The sequence below is a fragment of the Zingiber officinale genome, chromosome 8A (genome assembly GCF_018446385.1).
Source record: "Zingiber officinale cultivar Zhangliang chromosome 8A, Zo_v1.1, whole genome shotgun sequence".
Classification (NCBI taxonomy): Eukaryota; Viridiplantae; Streptophyta; class Magnoliopsida; order Zingiberales; family Zingiberaceae; genus Zingiber; species Zingiber officinale.
The window spans coordinates 43564565-43592475 of NC_056000.1; the positions used below are offsets into that span (position 1 = coordinate 43564565).

General features: G+C 46.2%; 1 protein-coding gene across 2 annotated transcripts; it reads right to left on the reverse strand.

Moving 5' to 3' along the window:
• Positions 1 to 121: 121 nt before the first annotated feature.
• LOC122008717 (uncharacterized membrane protein YuiD-like) lies at positions 122 to 27911 on the reverse strand. Of its 2 annotated transcripts, XM_042564544.1 has the most exons (8): positions 27780 to 27911; positions 27654 to 27695; positions 4742 to 4905; positions 2641 to 3560; positions 2434 to 2565; positions 2286 to 2323; positions 2121 to 2187; positions 122 to 561 (listed from the first exon to the last, which is right to left on the reverse strand). In XM_042564544.1, the coding sequence occupies exons 4-8, from the start codon at positions 2821 to 2823 to the stop codon at positions 193 to 195; spliced, it is 789 nt and encodes a 262-aa protein (XP_042420478.1). In that variant the 5' UTR covers positions 2824 to 3560; positions 4742 to 4905; positions 27654 to 27695; positions 27780 to 27911; the 3' UTR covers positions 122 to 192. The 2 variants fall into 2 exon arrangements, with proteins under 2 accessions (XP_042420478.1, XP_042420480.1); XM_042564546.1 differs by lacking the exons at positions 4742 to 4905; positions 27654 to 27695; positions 27780 to 27911 and having other exon boundaries at positions 456 to 592; positions 2641 to 3545.

A 27911-nucleotide genomic window follows, 5' to 3' on the forward strand; every position in this document is an offset into this window, starting at 1 on the left:
AGATTTCACAGACTGGAAAAGCTGAGTAAGCACTATCACATACATAAATATTTTCAAGATTTAAATGCATTCGATTCCAATTTTTATTCTGATTTTTCTTCTTAATGAACAAAGTAAAACATCTGTAAGGCGACTAATCACCCACAAACAGGACAATTAGCTCAAAATAATACACTTGTTTGAGGAATATACTTACAAAACAAGTTCTGTGGCTAAACCCACAACTAAACCTAAAATGGCACCAGCTATAACTTGAATCTCTGTATGCCCAACTGATTCATTCAATTCGCTGCGACTGTAGTGTTTCGTATGAATTGGTTCTTTAGTGTCCACTTTTGAAATCTTCGACTCAGTGGATGTGGTAGCAAGTCTTTGGAATGAGTAAGAATCTGAACTGGATCCATAAGCATCTTCCTTGTCGGAAATGGAGAGAACAGGCAATTTTTCCTTGCTGTTTATGGCGGAACTTGTAAGTTTGTTGTTCCCGCAGTCATCCTCTGTATGGGATTTTTGAATCCTATTAAGGATCTTGGCATGAATGCCCACCTCTCTCCTAACACCCTGAGTATGATGACCGAAGTGAGATCTCATCCTTCAGTGGTTACCAGATTTAAGGAATTAATATTCAGTATTTAACGAAATGAAACAAACATTGTCAAATAGCAGGAACCAGAGAATAACTGAGCAAATAAGATAGATTCTAGTTAATTGTGGTATGCAAATGGTATGATTGACCAAACTTGTCATCAGTGTGAGTTTGACATCTAAATAAGCCCTCAAATCTAAATCAACATGTGGAGTTGTTTCTACTTTGGGAAATAAGTTTGAATCGAAATCATTTGTATTTGATCTCAGTGACAGAAGAAGCTGAGTTCGAGTTGAATAACTCTTTCATGCAGCAAGAAGCATAGAGCAAAAGCTAGAAAATTCTTTCAATAACCAAGCTTTGACACAGTGGGTGTGGGTCTTGCTTGGCGCGGGTTGGATCTTTCTTGATTATGATGAAACCGAGTAGAAACGTGAATATAATTAGTCAAAGAAGCTAATAAATTGCATACATATTAACTTGTCCGAACTGACAAAAAAGAATTATCACAACAAATATATCATTAGGTTGAAAAATAATCTGTCACATTCGTCCATTATATTTGTTATTGGTTCATTGGTGAGCATAGAATATATGAGCATGACTAAGAGCACATATACTCATAGGTAGATTCATTCTAGAATAGCCTATAGTTAATTCCTGAGCTCAAATTCCAACATATGTTGATATTGAATGAATGTTTCATTCAAGTGCAACAAAAAAACAAGTATTTTTTTTTTGTAATAGAATAAAATAAAGTAAAAAAAACAACAGAAACTAAAGAAACCTAAACATTGGTGCAGAAAATTGATTAATCAAGGAATATGAAACCTAAAATATAATGATAAATTTCTGGAGAAAGTTTATGATACAAAGGAGCTGCATTTGCAGCATGTGTCATCTACTATTCAGTTTCCATTTTCCAAGCAAAATAATTGGAAACTTAAAGAGAAAACACGAATATTTATCATTAACTCTCTGGCACAATTCACCTCTAATACATCCAAAGGTGTCAATAAATTTTAATGATAAATTATTTGTTTTATATTTCTTTTGTATTATCAAGTTCTATTTTCTGAAAAGAAAAAAGAAAACTGAGATCAGACAACTTTCACTAACCAAACAAGACCAATTTTCTTTGTCTACAAGTCGGTTGAGAAAGAAACGACTTTAAACTCATTGTTTTCACAAGCTTTGGTATAGATTGTGTTCATCATACAAGATTTCTTCTAGAAGCACAGGAGATGGATATGGCAAACAAACTAATTAAATTGTTCTAGCCCATGGCAATGACAGACTAAACCATTAGAAGTTTGTAGGATTATCAGTTGCTTCACTCAAACCAATTCTAACTCTCAGGCAACAGTATTCAACTATATTCCTGGATGATAAATATGGCTAACACAGTTCCAAAGAAAAAACATTTTCCAGTTTCATACAAAGTCAACTCACAAGAATAGAATCTAATTGCAAATTACCATCATGGCATACACAAGGACTATAGAACAGAAACCAAAAAAGAAAATTAGTTTACCTGAGCATCATACATAACTAGAGCAGCAAATACAACAGACATGCCAAAGATGGAGTCAGAGAATCCCCTACACAGTTAAGTTAGTACACTTCAATTACAAGACCTTGAAGGGAATAACAATAACTACACACGGGGGAATTTCATCAAACAATTTTACATGCCTACCTCTCCAGCCCAAGCAAAGTAGCCACAGCAGTAACGGCCTGGAAAAATGCAAGCATAATTGATTAAAATTCCATAGTTCAACCTCACAAATTGGAAAATAAGGGGAAAATAGAGAAGCGACAGCCTAAAAAAAAGAAACATTTCTGACAGAGGAATGAGTAGACGGCATGCCTCCCGACCGAACCGCCGCCCTGAAGTCGATGCCCTTCCCCCCGATCGCCGAGGTGAGAGGCTTGGCGAGTTGCCCAATGGTACCAGCGACCGCGGCCGCCACCAACACCTACAAGAAGCAGAAACAACACACAAAGAGTTCGCTTTTTTATTATGGAATATTCCTAGTAGTATGCTGTAGTACTTTGTTGCGGGCAAGGTCCACGAGGTCGTCGACTCCTAGAGGAAGAGAAGAGACGACAGCGACGGGCATAGCCGCCATCTTGGTTTGTCTTCGCGGAACAAACGCCGGAGGTTTCTGGGGACGGAAGCAGGAAGAGAGAGGAGACGGGAGAAGAGAGGCGGAGGAGCTCCAGTGGAAGCTCATGGTCCAAGCAGCTCGGGGGGCGTGAGGTTTGAGGGTAAGGCGGCATCCGTTGACTTATTGGTTTGATGAAATTTCAAATTGCCCCAATATTTTATTCAAATATTTGATTAGGGGAGGATTTCGCATGAAAAAGAAAACGTTTCATGAGAGCGTTGTGAGGAGGTAAAATAAAATTTTTTTCTAATATGGAAAGAAAGTTTTTTCTTTCCGGACAGTATATATATCTATATATCAGGTAAAATATGAATAGAAGTTTATTAAATCCGATCTAAAAATTTCCTCTATACCTTCCTCTAGGATCAAATATCAAATTCGAAAAAAATTATCATCCCTAATACAAGAAAAGAGAAATGAATAGAATTTGAGTTCCAAGGAGTAAAATGATATTTTCCAACCTACTCAGGCTTTGGCCAATTGGGCACCCTGGGGACAATTTAACAAATCTTAAATCATATAAAATTATTTTAAATTCAAGTACTCGAGCAATCCAATTTAATAATAATAACATCACATATAATCTTGGAGTCGATTAATAAATTGAGTCGTTAACAAAAGCCATCATGTTACAATAGAAAAATATTGATCGAAGTTCAGACCTCAAATTGTTGCTACAAATGCACTGGTTAAGTCATGAGACCACTCATGCATTCTCAGATAGATCAAACTCCAGCTCCATATTATTCGTAGGAGTGAACTCCCAAATTCATCATAAAACAAAATCAGAAGCAACCACCCAACTGCAACAAAATAAACAGGTTTAATGATCAGATAAGAGTTCTTGAACTTGATAAAACAGTCGTCGATATGCAGTTTGAATACAACCAGTTTAGAGTGAAAGTTCATGTTTAAAACTTTCATAGTGACACGATACAACAATAACATAGACATTCAAAGAATGATCGAGATATCAAAATATGGCAGTTTCTCACAAGCTTGGATTTCTACAAAGCGAAACTGACAATGCCTGAAAGATTGTACTAGTCCACCAGAAGAAAAAAAACAGACTGGGGGCAAATTTCAGGAAAATCACAGTAAATGTCAATCAGAAACTAGGTAGTCCAACTTAATTTATGAAGCTTGAACTTAATTTACGCAAAAGAAAAACACTATAGCGATTGAAAAGATCGGAAAGGAAGAAAAGTGAAGCCAGACTTGGAAAAGGCATGAATCAATTTTCATGGAGAAGCCACAAAACACTACGCACAGGATTACAGTTCTGCAATGAGCCAGCAGAGCAGGGTGGAGTAACAAGATGTTATATAATGATTCCAGTTGTCTAATTTTAATTTTAAATATGTATCTTCTTTCTTATATGTACCTATAAGGAATGAGTCTAATCCTATTATAATTCCATTGAATAGATTAGTGTAGGATATTTATGTAAAAAAAAGGTCCTTTATTTTACATTTTAATTAAAATATAAAATAATATGTTCTTCAATCAGTGATTATTTTATACATAAATAAGAAGATCAATTTTTATGTAATCCCAGTACATAGGTTAGCCTAGAGGATCAAAATAAATATGTTAAGACAAACCCCAGAACAAACAAAGACTACCCAGAAAGGTTCTTTGAAAACACCAACACGCATTAAATTAGAGACAAAATTGAGTAATATGCTTTGTGTTTATATGGAAATGTAACAATGTATTTATCATCTTTATATCTTTTTTTCATTATTGTATTCTATACATAAGAGTGGAAGGTTTATTTAATAGAGTAAGACAAAATGAATAAAAAGAAAATTAACTAATGTGTCAATAGTTGAAAAAAAACATGTGTTTCCCAAAGGTAGGAGTAATCCTCCCATTGTGTATTGGTAATTATCGAGTATAGAGTAGATCCTAATTTTATCTATTATAGTTTGTTGATAGTAACACTGTATTAAGTGTGAATGTGGAAAGCCATTTCACATACCAGGATAGCCTCAATCTCACTATCTGAGACCGGTGTGCGCTTTGGTAAAAGTGAAGCCTTTCCACCTACAGCAGTGTTGGAAGGAGGGGCTGGAACATTTGAACGAAATCTATAACTCGGACTATCACCAGATGAGGAGGCAGCCTTTGGCTGGGACTCAATTCCTGAACGTGCAGTGTTAAATTACCACAGGAAAGTAACGATGGAAAATGAAGGCTCCAAATATCAGCAACTAAATAACCCAAAGGGGTTCAGTACAAGTTAAAATTTGACGATAACATGAAAATCCGGAAGATAATTCTGAACAAAAGACTGAATTAACAAAAATAATTGCGATGGCATATGTTTTATCAAATGAGCATATGTAAAACAAACTTCACAATGTTCAGGCTATCATCTCGTTACATTTGAAAGTCTAATAGATTAATCACAGCCTACTTTAAATAACCAGTTAACCTTATGCTGGCAAGCTTTTCCTTACTAGAGTGGAAGTCATCTGATTACCAAAAGCATGCACCAAATAACTTTATTAAAACCGTCCATATTATGTTTCACTGTATCAAAAAAAGATACACAAAAGAAAACACAAATACATTATGCGGGTAAAATTCATTTTGATCCCTGAGGTTTCAACTCAATTGCAAAATAGTCCCTGTGATTTTAATTTGCTTCAATTTAGTCTCTCACATCATTTTCCAGCAACATTTCCCTCCAAATTGGGGGGCATTTATGTAATTGTTTAATTAAATAAAAAACAAAAAAACCTTTTTATTTTCAATATTAAAATATATTTAATGAATATTTTAATAAAATCAATTTTACTCCATCCATTACCTTTCCACATCTTCACCACTGTCAAAAACCCTTCTTTTAAGAAATAGTTTATAGCTATAATTTGCCCTCTTGCAAGAAATGCGCTTTGAACACAGGTTAGTTTATTAATCTTTGAAAGTTCATTTTTCTTAAACTTTCCTTCAATTTAAGAACTTGCAAACTTTTTTAAATCAAAAGAGACATGTTAATGGAGAAGCCTAGCTTTTCCTCTTTCCTTAGGCAGTTGCTTCGGGAGAGAAAAAGAGATATTCGGCTTTCAAGCTTAGAAGAAAGAATCTTTATCCCATCCCACATCCCTTCTACCTTACTATAAGCAATTCATCCATGCCTGCCAAAGCCATCCATCCCAAATTTAACCGAATCTAAAATGCTTCTTACACATAACATGTTTGATAAAATGCTTCATTATAGTTACAAGATTTCTATAGCTATTTTTCTAATCTCGCATTGATTTTCTCCATATTTTTATTGTTCTAGGAAATAAGGTTTAATTTGGAGATCAATTATTTGGGAGACAAATTGATTGTAGAAAATTTGAGTTCAATTAGTTATGAGTATTTGTCTCTACTAAATGATGTTTGTGGCGCTGCATTAGGAAATAGAACAGGCTGGTTAAGTAATAGAGTAATGGTAGAAGGTATCTTGCCTGACACAGGTGATGTGGTTATTTATCAATAACGATGAAGACATACAAAGTTTAATAGCAATATATCTTTCTATTGGCTTGCAAAATGTTTGCGTAAATTCACACATAACACGTTGTCCTAGAGTTGAAAGTTCTCAAAATATAATCGGTAGCTCACGAGTGACAGAAGTTCATGGAGATGAAAATATGATTTCCACAAAGTAATTGAAAATGACGAATTAGATGAAGAGGAAAGCATAGATGTTGAAGAGATTCTTCAATGGAGTGATTCTGAATTTGAAGAAAATGCTAAAAATGATTAGTGTGCACTTCACGAGTAAAATGATGATGAAGAGGAGGACAATTTGAGTGATTACAATTCTGATAAAGATCAATCAATCTATCACACTAATGAAGATTTGCAAGAAAGGAATCTGACTGCAGTATTAAGTGATAACATAGAAGGGAAGTCCTTTGAATTTCAACATGATCATAATCGAATCAGATTATAAGTTTGAAAGAAGGGCAGATATTTGATAATGTGCAACATTTCAAGGACATTCTTGCTAGATATACAATGCAAGGAATTAAACTGAAAAAGATCAAGAATGATAAAGTGAAGGTCACTGTTGTGTGCAATAATGGTTTTGGTTGTTCATGGAGGTTACATGCATCCACCTATGCTGATTGAGTGACATTCAAGATAAAAAAAAAACATAAAAGGAGTTCATACTTGTGTCAGGAATTTGAAAGGTGTTGGAGCAACAGCAAAATGGACTGCAAATGAATTCAAAGAAGAATACAAAAACAATACACCAAAATCGGTAGAAGAGCTAGATTGTGCTTTGAGGTCAAAATATGGAATCCATGTTCATTCTAGTAAACTGTTTAGGGCAAGGAAAATTGCAATTGAAGTAGTGTCAGGAGACCATGAAGACAGTTATGCTAATATACTAAGATACATTGCTGCAATTAAGGAATCAAACAATGGAGCTTACGTGAAATTGAAATGTGATGGCCTTGATATTTGTAATCCACATTGTGCACCTAAATTTGAAAGAATTTTCATAAATTTTGAGGCGCAATTCCAAGGGTATATTAAAGGATGCAGACCTTTTATCGGAGTGGATGGTTGTTTCTTAAAGGGTGAATTACTTACTGCAGCTTTGGACGTGAACTTTGGAATTTTTCCAATTGCAGGTATTACTATTTCCTTATAATTTTACTTCAAATTTTTTAAAAGTATTTTCAGATTTATATTATTCTAATACTACTTTTTCCTATTTATAGTGATGGTTTGTGAAGGGGAAAATGAAGATAGTTGGAAATACTTTTTTGATTGCTTACATACACGTATGCAAAATGAAAGAGTTATTACTTTCATGAGTGATAGACAAAAGGGGTTGAAAAAGGCAATTAATTCAGTATTTCCAACTTTAAGACAGAGGAATTGTGCTAGGCATTTGTATGCAAACTTCAAAGCTAAATTTCCAGGTCCTAAGCTAAGGAAACTTTTTTGGATTGCTGTTAAACCCTACACAGAACAAGACTTCAAAGATGTCATGGATGAATGAAAAAGTTGACCTTGCGGCATATAAGTGGTTGATGGAAACATGCAAAGAACATCCAAGTACTTGGTCAAGACATGGATTTGATCTAGATGTCAAAGTTGATCATGTTACAAATAACATGACTAAGTCCTTCAATGCATTTTTGGGAAAAATGAGACAAAGCCAGTGATACCATTGTTGGAGTGGTATAGGACAAAAGTCATGAAGAGATTCTTTACGAGGTATCAGAAAGCTTTAACTCGGCAAACCAGTTTACCACCGAAGGTAAATGCTAAGGTGGAGTAAAGTCAAAGAGAGGGAAGGAAGTTACTAGCAGTACCTGCTTCTGAATTTTTATTTGAAATTTATGATGATAAAAAGTGCATTGTCAATCTTATGGACAAAACTTGTGAATGTAGAGAGTGGCAAGTTTGTGGAGTGCCCTGTAAACATGCGATGAGTTGTATTCTATACATGAGATTTGTTCCATGCAGTATGTGGATCGATACTTGACTAGGGAGGCATATTTCAGGGCGTTACGTATAATGGGATCATCAATGTCATTTCTAATAAATCTAAATGGCCAAAAAAACTCTCAAATTCCTCTTTTGAAACCTCCAACTCACAAGAGAAAAAATAAAGTGTTCAAGTAAGGCAGGTTGCAAACTAGTACAAGGAGGGAGCTGATGAACCTCCAAAGGGCCACAAAAGATCAATTCAAGTCACTTGCAAAGTTTGTAATGAGATTGGACACAATAAAAGAACTTGCAGTAAAAGAAGTGCACAAAATATACAAAAAAGCAGGTGTGATTTATTTTTAGATTCTCTCTTTATTGTAGTTGAGTTTTTTTTCCAATTATGATTTAATTTCTCTAAAATATTGCAGGACATGAGCTCTCAAATGTCAACTATAGACAATAGTAGGAGGAGCTCTCAATCTTAAATGTAAGGCCTTTTATGCTTAATATCACTATTCATAAGAATGTGGTTTTGATGTGTTTTTTTTATTACTATTTCACAGGTTTTTAACAATGACTAATGCTTCAGAGGTTGAGATGATGCAACTTAAGATGATTATTATTCATAAGTGGAAGGTTTTGATGTTTGTTTTGCAATGGTAAAAGTTAACTCAATTTTTCATATATTGAAGTTATAATGATACATTTTCTTGTAAAATTGAAAAGCTACTGATGTGGTAAGTAGAGAGGGGAGGGGCATTTTGGTCATTTTACTGTAGCACCACTTTTTAGGACACTGTGCGCAGGCAGGGGTTTTTTTTTTGCTTGGGTTTTCTCCTCGGCCGCCACCAGGAACCGGGAGGAAAGCTTCTTCTTCGTCTCTCACCACCACCACTGAGGAGATCCGCCGACGACGATCGCCTCTGGGCCACCTCCTCCCTTCTCCACGCTGACGCCACTACGCCGTCTCCCACGACGCCTCTCTCCCTCATGCACGCCGCTGCCCTCCTCACACGGACCACCGCTCGTCGCCGCCCATGTCGCCTCGCTCTCGCGCACGCCACCTCCAATGTCGCTCGCTGTTGAGGCCTGTCGTCGCCAAGACGGCCGCCTCTTTCTTTCCTCCTCTTCTCTTACCCATGAGACATCACCGCCTCGCAGCGTCATTGCCATCGCCGACCAGTCACTGGCCACCCACAACTCGCTCCAGCACTAAGGGCGTTGTCGTCGCATTCCACGACCCTCATCTTCATGCCACAGCTAGCCGTCGCCTCCTTTTCTTCCTCTCAACCTATGCCGACCACAGCGCCCGCGAGAGCGCCCATTCCATAACCCCCGGCAAGGACTCCTCAACCGTCGACCCCGCTGCCAACACCTCAGACCCGTCGGTTCGATTCTCCGGCTCTCAATCCGCATTGTCGCACGCCTCCGATGTCGATCGGGCCCCCGAGCCCTCGCTGTCATTATGTTCTGGCATGACTTGTGTGATGTTTTTATGTTCCCACTTTCTTGTAGCCATTGTATCCAGGTCTGCGAACCGATATCTTATCACGGCCTACGTGCCGATGTCATATCTCGACCTGCGTGCCAAGGTGGCATCCGATTTCGTGCCATCGCATTCGACTCCGCGTCGTCAGATGCAGCTCTTCATCCTGCTCAGAGTCATCTGCTCTTCCGAATCACGACAACTCGAGCAGCGTCCCGACCAGTTCACTGATCCACCCGAGAGCACCCCCGGGCCAAGGTACGTTCTTCGTACTCACTCTACATTCATTTCATTATTATACGTTTTAGTCTGTAACTTATATACTCGTTGGATCTGCCTCAAGCATCGGGGTACCCGAAACCAGGGCGACTCGATCGCTAGCTACAGGTAGCGTTGACCAGAGGACTTCTGACGACTTGGTCAACATAGAAGTCATCTCAACATACCCCCCCCCCTCCGAGACATCGCGATTCGGTCAACATTCCATCCACCTCACCCGACAGTTTGTTTGACTCAAATTCCGGACAAAATCAATTTGGCGCCGTGGGAATCTTCTCCACCTGTTCTGGAACGTGAAGATGGACGACGTCGGAAGGTTCTCTGCCATTATCACAGCCCCGAAGGATTCTGACGAACATATTATCTTCTCCCCTCGCTCCATAGATATTTGGAAGTCGAGGGATTGACTTGGAGCTTCAACTGGCCAACAGTTTAGTTTTTCCATTATATTTTTTCCCCGATTCCACGGATATTCGAGAGTCAAGGGATCAAGACAAATCCTCAGCCGGTTGGCACGGCTTCTCCATCAGGTACGTTACGAGTTCTGCTCCCTTTTTACAGTTACAGGATCTGTTATATCTCCCTGATAAGAGAGTAAGATCCTAGTCCCTGGATCAAAATCTAGGCCCTAGATCTTTGATCGGATATTAGAGGCCCAGCTCTCCGATCAGACATTAGGGGCACAACTCCCGATCAGACACTAGGGACACAACTTCCCGATCAGTGACTCGCGGTACAGCTTCTTGATCAGGATCTAGGGGTCTCGCTCTTTGATTACAGGATAGAAGCCTTACTCTCCAATCAGAGACTAGGGGCCCAACTCCCCGATCAGTTGTGCTACAGGCTTTGCACCCTCCACCCATGTGGCTCTGCACCCTATTACTACTATATCCTCTGCACTCTCCACCTATGGGGGTTTGCATCCTCTGACGTCTACAGGCTCTGCACCCTCCACCCACGAGATTATGCTTCCTTCCATTGCTACGGGCTCTGCTCCCTTATATTGCCCATCCCTTTGACGATTAGGGTTCATATTATTATCTTCTCCCCTCGCCCACGGGTATTCGGAAGTCGAGGGATTAACTTGGAGCTTCAGCTGGCTGACAGGTATGATAAAGGCGCTGCCCCCTCATATTGATACGGGCTCCGCTTCTATGGACTTCAAGGCCTATCCTCTCTCGTTCGGGGTCGAGCCATCGCCACTGGTCTCGGACAAGAGTATCGCCGCCGATCTCGGACCGGAGTATCGCAAACGATCTCTCGATCGGCGCTCCAGACTCTCGCCTCAGCGCAAGTTATAAGCAAGTATGCTCTCACGACCAACGGCCTCCCGGTCAGGCTCCAGACTCTCGCCTCAGCGCGAGTTATAAGCAAGCAGCTCTCGCGACCAACGACCTCCTAGTCGGGCTCCAGACTCTCGCCCCAGCACGAGTTATAAGCGGGCATGATCTCGCGACCAACGACCTCTCAATCAGGTTCCAGACTCTCGCCCCAGTGCAAGTTATAAGTGAGCATGCTCTCACGACCAATGACCTCCCGATCGACTCTCCAAACTCTCGCCCCCGCATAAGTTATAAGCAAGCATGCTCTTGCGACCAACGACCTCTCGATCAGATTCCAGACTCTCGCCCCTAGCGTGAGTTATAAGCAAGCATGCTCTTCGCGACCAACGACCTCCCGGTCGGGCTCCAGACTCTCGCCCCAACACGAGTTATAAGCGAACATGCTCTTGCGACCAACGACCTCTCAGTTAGATTTCAAATTCTCGCCCCGACGCGAGTTATAAGTGAGCATGCTCTCGCGACCAACGACCTCTCGGTCAGATTCCAAACTCTCACACCAGCGTGAGTTATAAGTGAGCATGCTCTCACGATCAACGACCTCCCGGTTGGCGTTCCAGACTCTCGCCCCAGCACGAGTTATAAGCGGGCATGCTCTCACGACAACGACCTCTTGGTTGGCGTTCCAGACTCTCGCCCCAGACTCCGAGTGCGAGTTATAAGCGTGCGCTGTCCACGCGCACACCTACTAGCCGAGCAGGTTTCCTCCCTGGCCGGGGTACTCTTCTCACTCGTCGCTCGATCGGCACTCGTCCCACTCGCCGATAGGCTCACGGCCTTCGTGCCTACTCGACTCACGGGCTTCGCGCCCACTCGGATCTCCGGATTTGCCCCTTCTTGCATTCGCCTTCGATGGACTTCACACTCGCTCGGTGCATCGACGTTGTGCTTTTCAATCTCTCGAGATCCGCTCCCCCTCAACTCACCAGCTCTGCGCTTTCTCGGTTCAAGGGATTTGCTCCTGTTCGCCTTCAATCTCACGGACTCCACGCTCGCTCCGTTCAAAGGATTCGCTCCCGCTCAGCTCACGGGTTTCGCTCTCACTCGCCATCGACCTTTAGGTTCAGCTCGGCATTGTTTCTGTTGCTCGGTCGGCACTTTCTCAGTCGCGCGCTCGGCTCTGCTTACCCGTCCTCCATCTACCCACTCGGCATTCTCTCAATCGCCCGTTCGGCATTTTTTCAATTACCTGGTCAGCACTTTCTCGATCGCACGCTCGATATCGCTTGCCTATCGTCTTTCCACCCGCTTGGTGTTCTCCCGATTGCACGGTTGACATTTTTCGAACGCTCGATCGACATTTTCTCGATCGTGCGCTGGATATCGCTTGCCCATTGTCTTTCCACCCGACCGGCGTTCTCCTGAGTGCTCGGTCGATATTTCTTCGATCTCCCGCTTAGCGCTACTCGATCGTTTGCTTTGTTCTGTTTATACGCATGCTCGGCATTCTTCCATTCACTTGGCATCCTCTAGCTACCATTCGACCGTTCGACCAAATTCTCTCGGTCGGCCTTCCAGACTCTCACCTGAGAGCGAGTTAAAAGAGAGCAGGGCTCACGTAGCAAACGACCTCTCGGTTAGGCACAACGACTAGTCGGCCGAGTTCTCTCCCTGATCTGATGCTGGTCCCACCTGCCGCTTTATTCGATACTTGTCGCCTGGTCGACATTCCTCTCATTCATCGCTCGCGCCTCACTCGCCGCTCTACCCGGCACTCATCGTTCGCGTCTCGCTCGCCGCTCTGCTCGGCATCCTTCACTCGTGCCTCACTCGTCGCTCTGCCCAACACTCGTCGCTCACGCCGCATTCGCCGCTCTGCCCGGCACCCGTCATTCGCGTCTCACTCGTCGCTCTGCCTAGCACTCGCCGCTCTGCTCGGCACTTATCGTTCGTGTCTCACTCGTCGCTCTGCCCGGCACTCATCGCTCGCGTCTCACTCACTGTTCTGCCCGGCACCCATCGCTCGCGTCTCACTTGTCGCTCTGCCCCGTATTCGCCGCTCAGTCGGCACCTGTTTTTACTTCTTGTTTGGCATTTTCATAATTGCTCGATCGCTCTGCTTAGCATCGCCCGACCGTTTTCTCGATATCGCTTGGTCTCTCGCTTAGCATTCGACCGATTGCTCGTCACTTGTTCAACATCGCCACAACTATTCGTTTAACGTTATACAACCGGCCTAGCGATTTGACTCTGCAGTCAGGAGTGATTCGGCTTTACGTTAAGCTTGGTCTAGTCTAGTCAGTCAGACTTGCGCCTCCTTCGACTAGACTTGGAGGGGAGGCTTGTGATATGTAAGTAGAGAGGGGAGGGACATTTTGGTCATTTTACTGTAGCACCCCTTTTTAGGGCACTGTTCACATGAAGGAAGGGGGATTTTTTTGCTTGGGTTTTCTCCTCGACCGCCACCAAGAATCAGGAGGAAAGCTTCTTCTTCGTCTCTCACCGCCACCACTAAGGAGATCTACGGGCGACGACCGCCTCTGGGCCACCTCCTCCCTTCTCCACACCGACGCCACTACGTCGTCTCCCTCGACGCCTCTCTCCCTCACGCACGCCGCCGTCCTCCTCACATGGACCACCGCTTGTCGCCGCCCATGCCGCCTTGCTCTCGCGCACGCCGCCTCCGATGTCGCTAGCCGTTGAGGCCTACTATCGCCGGGGCAGGACCGCCCCTCTCCTCTCTTTCTCCTCAGCGACCACTGCCGCATCCAACGGCTACCATCGCGTGTGGCCACCAGGACGCACCTCATTGCTATCTTCTCTCACGCAGGCAACAACTCTCTTCCCCCTCGCGATCGCTGTCACCAACCTCCGTCGTCATCGATGGCCGCCTCTTTCTTTCCTCCTCTTCTCTTACCCATGAGACATCGCCACCTCGCAGCGTCGTTGCCATCGCCAACCAGTCACTGGCCACCCACAACTCGCTCCAGCACCGAGGGCGTTGTCATCGCATTCCACGACCCTCGTCTTCACGTCACAGCCAGTCGTCACCTCCTTTTCTCCCTCTCAACCTTTGTCGACCATAATGGCTGTGAGAGCACCCGTTCCATAACTCCCAGCGAGCACTCCTCAGCTGTCAGCTCCGCTGCTAGCACCTCAGAGCCGTCGATCCGGTTCTCCGGCTCTCGATCTGCATTGTCGTACGCCTCCGATGTCGATCGGGCCCCCGAGCCCTCGCTGTCATTATGTTCTGACATGACTTGTGTGATGTTTTTATATTCCGGCCTTCGTGCCGCCATTGTATCCCGGCCTGCGCGTCGATATCTTATCTCGACCTGCGTGTCGATGTCATATCCCAACCTACGTGCCGAGGTCGCTTTCGATTTCGTGCCATCGCGTCCAGCTCCGCGTCATCAGATCCAACTCTTCATCCTGCTCAGAGTCATCTGCTCTTTTAGGTCACGACAACTCGAGCAGCGTCCCGACCAATTCACCAATCCACTCAAGGGCGCTCCCGGGCTAGGGTACGTTCTTCGTGCTCACTCTACATTCATTTCATTATTATACATCTTAGTCTGTTACTTATATACTCGTTGGATCTGCCTCGAGCATCGAGGTACCAGCGACCGGGGTGACTCGGTCGCTAGTTGCAAGTAGCATTGACCAGAGGACTTCTGACGACTTGGTCAACATAGAAGTTATCTCAGCATCCCCCCCCCCCCCCCCCCCCCGAGACATCGCGATTCGGTCAACATTCCATCCACCTCATCCGACGGTCCGTCTGACTTAAATTCCAGACAAGACCATCTACTAATACTTTGTTGTTAAAGTTTATTTTGTGATATAAAGAGTTAACTCGATTTTTGCTATCCTGAAGCTGTAATGATACATCTTCTGAGAAATTGAAAAGCAACTGATGCTTTGTTGTTAAAGTTTATTTTGTGATATAATTTTTGCTATCCTGAAGTTGTAAAGATACATTTTCTTGTGAAAACTGAAAAGCTATTAATATATTTGTTGTTAAAGGTTGTTATGTGATTTCAAAAGAAAATTGTTATAGAAAATACTCTTATTTGAGATCTGTCAGCTTCTGTATATTGTTGCTATTGCAACTGAAAAATGAATACTGGAACGAGAAAGATACGACTAGTATGAGACTCATTCTATGCAAATAAAACATTTAGATGACATTTAGTGTTTTTAGTGGGATGCTATCTAATTGGGTATATAAGAAAGTAGTCCTTCAACGATAGTAATAATCAACCAAGGGAGTTCTAGTTTGTATATGTTAGGACTTATCATTGGGAAATTATATTCTTTTGTACATTTGTATATATTTTTATGTAAATTGCAAAAATAAAATATTTTTAAAATTTTATTATAATTTTATAAAATAGGGACTATTTTACATTTTTTTCATAACTTAGGAACTATTTTGCTTCAATATTCATATGTTAGGGATGATTTTGTTTTTAATGTGTTTAAATGAAATATAGTGAAAGGGTGAGTTGGTCATTTCACACTTTTTGGCCGGAAAATGTTGTCAGCAAAATGATGTGAGGGACTAAATTGAAGTAAATTAAAATCACAGGGACTATTTCGCAATTGAGTTGAAACCTCACCAAAATGAATTTTCCCCTACATTATGCCTTTTGAATGAAAGTGCCTCTTCTACATGTGAGATATCTTCTTCTCACATGAAAACATATTAAATAATATATTGTTCTAGTATATAACATCCTCATCAATCAATTGTTTCCTTTCTAAGAACCAAATTTTGCATGCCCTTCTTATCCATCACCTTTATAATAATTTAATACCTAGATTGTGAAGGGGACTCACTTAATCCCATTATCACTTAGAAACGTTTGCACAAGGTAGGTAGGAGGTAAGCATATTTAATCCTAAAAATCAAGGATATTAGACAGAACAAATATTGCTCATGAGTTATAACTAGCACAATGAATGTGAAAGACTTTTTCAGCAAATCAGTATGATAACATTAACAAAAGAAGGAACAGCCATTCAATATGATAGCATCTTCCACAAATAAGTCCTTAGTAAAATTATTAGTTGTAGAGCTAAAGCCGTACCAGATAACAGTTAGAATAGGCACTTGTAAGGCTTGACAAATAGACTAGTTAAAAAATCACAAATAGCAAATGAGTAGAGTTAAGAGTCATATGATGGTTTTCAATACCCATAATTAGTTGGGCCAATAACTAGTGGCCACTTTTATCTGGACTAACTAGCATACCAAAAAGTGATTACGTCGTCCAACCACTTTCCTTTGGAGTTGGAAAATTTACTAATTGACCCAGCGGTAAGAACAGGAGACCCCCGTTCCGGGGAGTCAACACCACGTGAAAGTCAAAGGGCCAGGTGGTCGATCGGACAAGGATGGATCGACCAAGAAAAGGTTGTATCGGTAGGCCGACCGGAGAAGGGTGGGCCGACCGCCCGGTCGGCCGACCGATGTCTACTTGATGGCAAAAGGCGCTCCGGCAGGAGTTGGGGTTCCGGCGCTCATTGAACAGGCTCGTAGGGCCGAGCGGATGGCACGCTCGGCCGAAGACATAAGGTAGCATACTGCTAACAGTCTCCACAGAGCACATTATCGAGAATCTCTCAAGTAGATCACTATATATGACCGGCCGGACGTAAGGTGAGTGCTGGCCGGCCGGACGCCCGACAGGGAGTAAGGAGAAAAGGACAAGGGACATCTTCTGACAGCGAGCATGCTCTATAATCCGGCCATACTCCAAATCTTACAACAAGGGGTTACGCTGTCCCATCAAAGACATGCTTGGACTGTAGCAGTATGGTGTCAGGTAAGCTTGCTGACAGACCCTTACTGGGGTATGGGCTGAGAACACGTGTTTACCTAGGTAGGTGTGCCTGAGCTCCTCCTCAGCTCTATATAAGGAGCTTTGCAATTCACCAGAGGTACGCGTTCTTTGAGACTGGAAGCCACTTCTTCGTTGTTAGCTTACCTGACTTGAGCGTCGGAGGGTCGTCGCCGGGAACCCCTCCCCGGCCTGACTTCTGTGCAGGTTCACCGGAGCACCTTGCGATTAACCGGAGATCTACGTCAGCAGCTTGGAGAGCGCCATGCAGCGTCCGTTGATTCAGCTTTCGGACAGGATCAATTTGGCGCCGTCTGTGGGAACGCTCCTGCATCCGATCGGAAGCAATGGACGAAGCTGGACGACCGCATACAGTGACGCTTTCCACGGAGGAACTCGACGCTCTGATCGAGTTGAGGGCCGCTAAGCTTGTGGAACAAAAACAGAAGGCACAAGCCGAGCGGCTTGAGCAGCAAGCGACATCAGTATCAGGGGGCCAAGCGGAAGCACCTCAGGCAACAGTTCCATTCCATTGGGCCCTATTCCGCACTCCTGAAGCCGCAGCAGTTAATCGTGATCGAGGATCTTCTTCAGATGAAGTGCCGAGACGAGACAGCCGAAAAGGCAAAGCCCCCCGAGCGGACGCCTCTCCCGAACGGATCAACCGTCAATTCTCAGAGGCTATTCTACGAGACCCTCTGCCAAAGCACTATGTTTCTCCGACGATCGGTGAATACAACGGAACCACCGATCCAGATGATCATTTGGGTAAGTTCGACAACACTACTACTCTCAATATACGGATGGAGTGAAGTGTCGAGTTTTCTTACCACCCTCGCGGGATCGGCTCAGCGGTGGTTTCGTAGGTTGTTGGACGGATCCATCACAAGTTTTAAAGACTTCGACGGCCTTCCTCCACCACCGCAAGCGGTCGGTATCGGAAGACTAGTGTCGATCATTTGCCATGAACAAGAAGCCGCGAATCGCTCAGAGCCTATATCCAGGGTTCAACAGGTGGCCATGGATATTCCACGACCACCTCGGAGACCATGATGAATGCCTTCACCAAGGCCTCTTGGATGGGATTTCTTCCGATCGCTCATTCGGAAGCCCCGAGACTACGACCATATGTTACACGGCCAACGAATACATCAGCGTGGAGGAAGCCCGGCGGCCGAAGAAAGGACCCGGCGGGCTCCCCTGGCGGAAGCCTCACATTGCTCACCGCCCAGGACCGAGGCGGCAATCCGCCCCCTCGCGAGGTCCTGCAAGAGGTAGCTGCGCCGGCCCGACGAAGAAGGGACCCCAATGTTGCTCCTTCCACCGGACGGACACACATAACAGGGATTGCAGGAGTCTTCCTCTAATCGCCCACCTCATTCCCGGAGTGGCGGCCGTCGATCGCCATCGGTAGGCGACGAGGCCTCGTGGCCGGGAATATAGGCCGACGGCGACAACCAACTCGGCGACATCACACTCAGGCGTGAGAATCCCGGATGTCTAGGGAGCGGCCCGACCGTCCGCTCGGGAAGAAGAAAATAAGTAATACTTCCGAGGCGAAATCAACATTATAGGCGACGGGCCGGAGGTGACTCTAGCAAAGCGAGGAAGGCGGCGTCCGAACTCCGGATCCATGCGGTTCTGCCGAAGCACTGCGGAAGCACGCGGAAGCAAACCGAGCCCATCCGGCGGAGACGAGAGAAATGCCCGGCGCGCCAATTTCACAAGGGGCAGCAGCGGTTTGGCAATAACGAGTAAACTCTAGCAAGAAGCTCGGTCAATATCATATTCAAAAAGGCCTCGATCAACTACAAATTGATCGAGCCGATCTGCGCCCATGACCTCCCTCTACGGGTTTCTGAGCGATGAAGTTGACCGGTCGGACGGATCCGGCTAGCCATTCGCTAGGAGAGGAGCCGCTCAGAAGCGGACTGCAAACTTCGTTGTGGTGGACTCTCCGTCGGCGTACAATGTCATATTGGGGCTCGGTGAATTCCGAGCGGTCGTCTCCACCTTCCACCGGAAAATCAAGTTTCCGATCGAAGACAAAGTGGGAGAAGCAGGAGATCAACTAGCGGCTCGGCGATGCTACGTCGAGATGGTCCGGCGAAGCCAATTCCGCTCGGAAGGCGCCACGGATCGAGGTGAACGCTATAATCGAAAAACCTCCCTCTTTGGTTTATGAAGAAAAGAAGTGCAGATTCACGACCGATTGGAGGCTCTGACCTTCATTCGGCCGATCGGAGGCGGCGAGAAAGAGTGATCAAATGCCTCGGGAAAACCGGGATGTCTTTGTCTGGTCGACGTGCCGAATTTCACCAGTATAAGCGACGAGCTCCACGTCGGGCGGCTCGGTGAGCGGAGAAGAGGGACTTGTTGCGAGCAAATGCAATCATCAGCGGAGGTCGAGAAACTCTGGCCGGCCCATCTGCGAGGTCAGTTCCGTGGTTGGCGAACGTGGTACTAGTCTCCAAGCCGGGCAACAAATGGAGAGTGTGCATCGATTTTAGGGATCTTAACAAGGCGTGCCCAAAGATTTTTAAATCAATTGGTGGACTCCACGACTGGCTGCGAGTTGATATGCATGCTCGACGCATATCAAGGCTACCATCAAGTGCCGCTCGCCCGAGAAGATCAAGAAAAAGTTAGCTTCGTAACAGCCGATGGCACCTATTGCTATAATGTGATGTCGTTCGGATTGAAGAACGCCGGAGCCACTTATCAGCGCTTGATGAACAAAGTGTTCAAAGAGCAGATCGGGCGAAATCTGGAAGTATACGTGGACGACATTCTCATCAAGTCCGTCCGAGCGGCCGATCTCTTTGAAGACATGGAAGAGACTTTCCGAACGCTGCGGAAATATGGAGTTAAGCTGAACCCTCAGAAGTGCCTGTTCGAAACAAAAGGCGGACGTTTCTTGGGATACATAGTGACCGAGCGGGGCATCGAGGCAAATCCCAGCAAAGTGAAAGCATTACAAGATATGCCGCCCCCAAGAAATCTGAGGGAAGTGCAGCGCTTGACCGGTCGGATAACTGCTCTGTCCAGATGGAACCTACCTTTTTTCAAAATCTTGCGTAAAGCCACTAAGTTTCACTGGGACGAAGAATGTGATCGGGCATTCGAAGATCTGAAGACATACATGAACTCTCTGTCGGTGCTAGCCAAGCCGACTGTAGGTGAGCCACTTTGTATCTATTTATCTTCAACTGAGCAAGCAGTCGACTCGGCACTAGTAAGGGCGAGCGGAGAAGAACCTGTATATTTTCTAAGCTATATTTTGAAGGATGTTGAATCTCGCTACACTGGGCTCGAGAAGCTGGCTTTCTCTCTGGTCCTCGCCGCTCGGCGCCTCCGTCCATATTTCTTGGCTCATACTATCATCGTCCGGACGAATAGCCCATTAGGAAGAGTGTTGTTGAATCCCGAAGCGTCCGGACGGCTCATCAAATGGACAACGGAGTTGAGCGAATTTGACATTCAATACCAGCCCCGTTCGGCGATAAAGGCGCAGTCCTTGGCGGATTTTATCACCGAAGTACAAAGGCCAGAACCCGAAGCCATGTGGAAAATATTCGTGGACGGATCATCTACTCGGCTCGGAAGCGGGATTGGCGTATTATTACTCTCTCCTCAAGAAGAAAAGATGCATTTGTCCGTCCGGCTGGATTATAGAGCTACAAATAACGAAGCAGAGTATAAAGCCCTTATAACCGGTTTACAGGCCGCCCAGCATGTGGGAGCCGGACGGGTGACGCTGCATTCAGACTCTCAGTTGGTCGCTCAGCAACTCTCAAGTACTTTTGAAATTAACAACGCTCGGCTCAAACTCTATGCGGAAGCCTTCGAAAAGCTCAAGGCCAATTTTAGAGAGGTCATTATCCAGAAGATACCCCGAGCGGAAAACCAGGCGGCAGATGAGTTGGCCAAACCAGCAAGTTCAATAATGTCTGTCGTCATCCAACAGCCAATTGAACAAGTGTCTTTGGTGGCACATATCGACCGGATGGAGGGCCTCTCGTTTCCGAGCCATTAGCGGACATCCATCATGGAGTTTCTCCGCTCGGGAGCTATGTCATCCTATCGGAATGAAGCCCGGATGCTGAGGAGGAGAGCCGGTCGGTTCACACTTATTGGAGACCAACTATACAAGAAGGCTTTCTCCCGCCCACTGTTGAAATGCGTGCTCGGAAGACCCGGCGTACATCCTCCAAGAAGTACATCAAGGATCGTGTGGAGGGCACCCGGGCGGACGATCGCTGGCTAAGAAGATCCTGCTGGCCGGATACTTCTGGCCAACCTTACAAGAAGACGCCGCTCGGACCGTGTCGACGTGTCTTTCTTACCAAAAGTATCATAATTTCTCACACCGACCAGCGGAGGAAATGAAAGCAGCTACTGTGTCCTGTCCGTTCGACCAACGGGGAATGGATATTGTGGGTCCGTTTCCTATGGCGACCGGGCAACGGAAATTTCTACTGGTGGCGGTCGATTATTTTTCCAAGTGGGTGGAGGCCGAGCCGCTAGCCAAGATCACCGAGCAGATGGTCAAGAAGTTTATCTGGCAACATATCATCTGCCAGTTCGGCATCCCCCGTCGACTTGTTTCCGATAACGGACGGCAATTCGCGGGAAAGTTGCTCGAAGATTGGTGCAAAAGCTATGGCATCGAGCAACACTTCACGTCCGTGGCGTACCCCCAAAGCAATGGTCAAGCCGAAGTAGCCAATCGGAAAATTCTTCGTATTTTGCGCGCTCGGCTCGACCATATGGGAGGAAGCTGGGTGGATGAAGTGTCGGGCGTCCTATGGGCCATCCGAACGACCCCGAAGGAGGGCACGGTCGTGACGCCATTCCACTTAGTGTATGGGGGTGAAGCAGTGATTCCAGTTGAAGTGGGCGTCGAGTCCGTCCGGATCCAGAACTATGATGATGACAACGCTGAGCGGAGGAACATGGAGCTAGATTTGGTTGACGAGGAGCGGGCCAAGGCGTCCGTCCGGCTGATGGCGTACCGGCAACGGATGAAGCAAAATTACAACCGGCGCGTAATTCCCAGAGCATTCCAAGTTGGCGACCTTGTCTGGAAGAAAGTAAAGCCGGTCGGCGTCGGCTGGAGCAGCAGCGTCCCGGTCATCGAAAAGCTCCGCTCGGCGCTTATTATTTGGAGGATGAAGGCGGTCGGCAGCTAGATCGACCGTGGAGCGTCACTCATCTGTGGTGAGAGGTGCGCTGATGTAATTTATATATGTTTTGGTCGTCTATGTCCTTGTAGGAAGCAGAAATAATTAAAGGATGGCAAATAGCTCCGCGTGTTCAAATTAGCCTTAAAGGTCGTCGAGCTCCGGCGTTAAAAATCGAGAGGCGTCTATAAACCCTCAGCGGAAGGCCGTCGAGCTCCCGACGTTAAAATCGAGAGGCGAGCCGGCGACTATAAACCGAGCGGAAGACCGTCGAGCTCCGGCGTTAAAAATCGAGGGACGCGTCTATAAACCCTCGAGCGGAAGACCGAGCTCAACGTTAAAATCGAGGCAGGCCGTATATAAATCTTCGGCGGAAGACCGTCAGGCTCCGACGTTAAAAATCGAGAGACGAGCCGGCGTCTATAAACCCTCCGAGCGGAAGACCGTCGAGCTCCGACGTTAAAAATCGAGAGACGAGCCAACGTCTATAAACCCTCCGAGCGGAAGACCGTCAAGCTGCGACGTTAAAAATCGAGAGGCGAGACGGCGTCTATAAACCCTCGGCGGAAGACCGTCGAGCTCAGGCGTTAAAATCGAGAGACGAGACAAAACCCTCCAGGTGGAAGACCGTCGAGCTCAGCGTTAAAATCGAGGCAGGGCGTCATAAACCCTCCGGAAGGCCGAGCTCCGACGTTAAAAATCGAAAGACGAGCCGGCGTCTATAAACCCTCCGAGCGGAAGACCGTCAAGCTCCGACGTTAAAAATCGAGAGACGAGCCGGCGTCTATAAACCTTCCGAGCGGACGAAGAAGGCAATCAAAAGGACTTGTAAGCGCTATTAATATCGTTTGACCAACTATGCGTTCTGCTCGGCCCAGTACCCAAAGGTACTTCATCAATATCCAGTGAATAATCTTATCGAATCAGAATATATTCGTCCAAGCGGAAATGGTACGCAAAATACTTCGTAAAAATACCTTTCGAGCACGAGAGGTGTGATAAGAGGCGAGTGGACAACACACATATTAACTAGCAAAAGGACAACAAGCGAAAGGATAGCATATTAAAAAGACTGGCCGAGTGGCCAAATTACAAAAAGGAGTGCCTTGGGCCGAGCGGCCAAATTACATGTAAAACTTCTACTCTAGGTAATCATAGAGGTCCTTGGGGATGTTGTCGAGAAGAGCCACTTGATCTGCGGTCGGGATGACGGCGGACTCGGGAAGGTGCCCCTTGGACTTCAGATAGGTCACCGTGGCGGTCATGGCAAGGTCAAACGCAGTATACATCCGCTCGTAAACCTTCTCCGAAAATTCAGGCGAGCGGATGTAATTATCTCGGGCGGCTGCAGGCTCGGCGTCGATATTCTGAAGACCGCTTGGGAAGCGAGAGAGGATTCTTGCGAGTTTTCACTCGTCCTTATGCTTGATTGCGTCGGCCGGCGGCCCGCCCTCTCTTTATCGGTGCTCAGTCGACTCCTTGACTTTCAACTCAAATCCAGTCTCGACGTTCTTTTCTCGGATCGGAGATGGCCGTGTTTTTAGTGGTGGCGGGGTTATTTTACGGTCGGCGACTTGACTTGCTCGGATTCGGCGGCGTGGGCTGATCGGCCGTCTTCTTACCTCGCCATGATAAATCCTGAGTCTTTTGAGCTCCTACGAGCTCGGCGTCGAAGGGCCTTGCGGAGGCGCTCCATGACCTTTTAAGCTCCTCGTCCACCATCGCAAGCCGATTGGAAACGGCAATCTCCTCCACCCATCTCTGACAAAAGAAAATTCATTATGAGCCGATCGGAAAGAATGTACGGGGAAGTTGAAGAAAATACACCTACCCCGGTGGCCTGTTGCATGTGGCTATCGGCCAAGTTGCTGAGCGAAATTAGTGTCACAAATGCCCGAGCGTCGACCCACATTTCAGCTAAGGGCCCCTTCATCGTGATCATGTGCTCGGGCGCTGTGGGTCGGTCGGCCTCGAGCAACAGTTCTTCGGTCGGGAGGTGGAGCGAAACTCGGATGGTGCGGCGCCGATCGGGGGTCGTCTGGGCGGAAGCCGGAGAAGGAGCGGAAGCCGGCGCAGAAAATTGGGACAAAATTGTAGAACGATGGACCTGGTGGGGAGCGGACGGAAAGACGCTGACTGGAACCTCCTCAAGAGGGTCCGCGGACGCATCAAGTTGAGAGGGAGTCCGATCAGACGAAATCGCCTCGATCTCTGGAGCTTTACCTCGAGAAGCGACGGTAACCCGCTCGGATGGATGTATAGCCGAAGCTGCCGAGCGGAGTGGCGTTTCCTCCCGGCGTCTTTTTTGTCGAAGGGGGCGTTCTTCCTATTGCGCTGAGCCCTCATCCCGAGCGGGAGGCTCTCGACTGGCAGTTGCGCCAGTCGCTTGCTCTGGAAGAGAAGCCTGAGCGACCGACTCCCCAGCATGGGTCCCGCTCTCCCCCTCATTAGATCCGACCGGCTGGATGCCGAGAGCCTCCATTTCTTTGGCCGCTGCGGCTTCGAGCACCGCCGCCTTTTTCTTCAGAATGCCAGCCATCACTGACTCCATGACGGTGTTCGCTGCAAAGAAAAACAGAGAAAATCAGTTAGCAATTAAAATGAATTTACCAAGTTAAATCCTTACCGAAGCCGTTCGGTAGTGGGGCTCTGATCGGACTCAAGCCGAAGATGTACATAACCCCTTCTGGAAGGAATTTAGTGATGTCAAGCCGCAGACCGGATAGCATGTTGGCGGCGTGGAGATAATCCGGTCGGGTCTTGAACCTTTTGAGCTCTGGGGAGAGAGGAAGGTCGACCTGCCACTGGTTCGGAAGGTAGGCCGTTCGGGAAGGCGGATATAAAAGAAAAATTCCTTCCAATGCTTATTGGAGGAAGGCAATTTATTGAAGAAGACCAAGCCGGGCCGAGCTTGGAACATGTAGGTGCCCGGCTCGGATTGCTTGGGGTAATAGAAGTAATAGAAAACCTCCGGCCGGAGGGGAATGTTGTGGATTCTGAAGAGGACGACTACACCACATAAAAGGCGGAAAGTATTGGGAACTAGGCTTCCGAGCGGAATGTCAAAAAAGTTGCAAACTTCTATAAAGAAGGGATGAATGGGAAAGCGCAGACCGGCTGTAAATTGGTCACGAAAAACACAAAAAGATCCGCGCGGCGGTTTGTTTGGCCGAGAGGAGTCTGAGGGTAGGATGATTTCACGGTTGGAGGAGATGTCGAAGCTGTTAATCAAAACATCGGCGTCGCGCCGATCAAAGCGCGACTCCATGGTGGTGTACCATGGGCCGAAAGTTTCGTCCTCGGGTTGGGAAGATTGGGTCATTGTCCAATCGGATAAAACCAAAAACGACGAAGGCAGAGGGCAAAAACAAGAAGATTGCAACAGAACAGTAACCCGAGTACGGAAACTGAAGAAAGAAGTGCAAAGAAAGCGCAAGAACTAAAAGGAGAAAGAAGGAGAGTCTTACGACGAGGAAAAAGATCGAGGAAGGGACGCCGGAGATCGTCGGAGAGCAGGAGCGGGATCGCCGGAGCACCGAAACACCAGGGACAGAGGTCGAAATCGCCAGCGCAAGTGCGGTGAAGACGGGAGGGCGAAGATTTTATAGGGGGGAGGCCGAGCGGCCTCCACCGTTGGATCCAGGTCACGAAAATCAGAGCGCGCATCGCACCGTCTATTTCAAACCGCCTCGATCTCGTCGGAACACCACGCCGCCGTCATACAATGACGGCAGCATCGCCACGTGGCATTCAGCCACTGGAACGCATTTAATGAGCATGTGCTCGACCTTAATGATGGAGATTGGCGAAAACTTCGAAAAGATACCGAGAAATGTTGACGTTGACTGGCGTTTTAGCTGCCCCCGTGGGGGCCGAGTGGAGGATAGTCGCATATGAACGCCGCTCGGCGCAACTGATAGTCTAGTCAGTCGGACTAATCGCCTCCTTCGACTAGACTTGAAGGGAGGTAAGTGATCCGGTGATGCCACGTGGAAGTCAAAGGGCCAGGTGGTCGATCGGACAAGGATGGATCGACCGAGAAAAGGTTGTATCGGTAGGCCGACCGGAGAAGGGTGGGTCGACCGCCCGGTCGGCCGACCGGTGTCTACTTGATGGCAAAAGGCGCCCCGGCAGGAGTTGAGGTTTCGGCGCTCATTGAACAGGCTCGTAGGGCCGAGCGGATGGCACGCTCGGCCGAAGACATAAGGTAGCATACTGCTAACAGTCTCCACAGAGCACATTATCGAGAATCTCCCAAGTAGATCACTATATATGATCGGCCGGACGTAAGGCGAGTGCTGGCTGGTCGGACGCCCGACAGGGAGTAAGGAGAAAAGGACAAGGGACATCTTCTGACAGCGAGCATGCTCTATAATCCGGTCATACTCCAAATCTTATGACAAGGGGTTCCGTTGTCTCATCAAAGACATGCTTGGACTGTAGCAGTATGGTGTCAGGTAAGCTTGCTGACAGGCCCTTACTGGGGTATGGGCTGAGGACACGTGTTTGCCTAGGTAGGTGTGTCTGAGCTCCTCCTCAGCTCTATATAAGGAGCTTTGCAATTCACCAGAGGTACGCGTTCTTTGAGACTGGAAGTCATTTCTTCGTTGTTAGCTTACCTGACTTGAGCGTCGGAGGGTCGTCGCCGGGAACCCCTCCCCGGCCCGACTTCTGTGCAGGTTCGCCGGAGCACCTTGCGATTAACCGGAGATCTACGTCAGCAGCTTGGAGAGCGCCACGTGCCCAACGTCCGTTGATTCAGCTTTCAGACAGGATCACTAATGATCGTTCTTTTTTTCCTCATCTACATAGGACTATCAAGATGTTTCCTTTTCCTTTTGTGGTAATATGATTTTTTATCATGTTCGTACAAAGTGGAGAGAACATCATCTGTCCTAAGCATAAAGCACATGTCACGAAATCAAACTAACGATCATATCAATAAGCCTAGCCGCGCATATAACAAGTGATAGAATTGATGCTTGCAGTTTTGTATAAGCGTTATTGCATTTGGAAAAAAAAGGAATCAAAGCAAGTCTTTTCTCCAGCTTATCTGTATCAATTTATTTGCTAATTGTTTAAACCATGAAGTCATGTCGGACTAAGATCATGTAGTCAATCATAATTTCCACGTTCATTCTCTCCCCAAATAAACACCAAAGAGCAAAAATGAATGCCCCCATTCAACTAAGTTCACATTCATACCATTAACCAAATTATCAAGGCAAACTAATGTGAACAATAAAATTACAAAAGTTGTCCACTAACACAACTATTGAATTTTCCCTATGCAGAACAACTTATCAGATCCGACGAGATACATAAACCGAAAAAACAACAAATCTAAAGAAGACAAAAGACATATAGATACTTGATTTGAGGAAGGCCATCTCATCAGAAGGCGAAGAGGTCCCTACAAAAAAAGAACCAAAAGAACAGTAAAGAAAAGCATTTGGAAACCTAGAAAGTCAGAGGCGAGCGGGTAAAACGGAAGAACCTGAGGGCTTAGCAGGAAGATGCCTCTGCGGAAACTTGATTAAGGGAATTCTCCTCATTGCAATCGCCCCGCTCTCGATCGCTCTTGCTCTCGCTCTTCCGGAACAGAACAAGGGTTCTCTCTAGACCGTCG

Excerpts from the sequence above, each read along its gene's own strand:
- LOC122008717 (XM_042564544.1), bottom strand. The coding sequence starts at position 2,823 with ATGAGCTTCCACTGGAGCTCCTCCGCCTCTCTTCTCCCGTCTCCTCTC. Across the intron at positions 2,566-2,640 it reads TGGACCTTGCCCGCAACAAA|GTGTTGGTGGCGGCCGCGGT; the intron begins GTACTACAGCAT and ends TGCTTCTTGTAG. Across the intron at positions 562-2,120 it reads TAGTTATGTATGATGCTCAG|GGTGTTAGGAGAGAGGTGGG; the intron begins GTAAACTAATTT and ends CATCATACTCAG.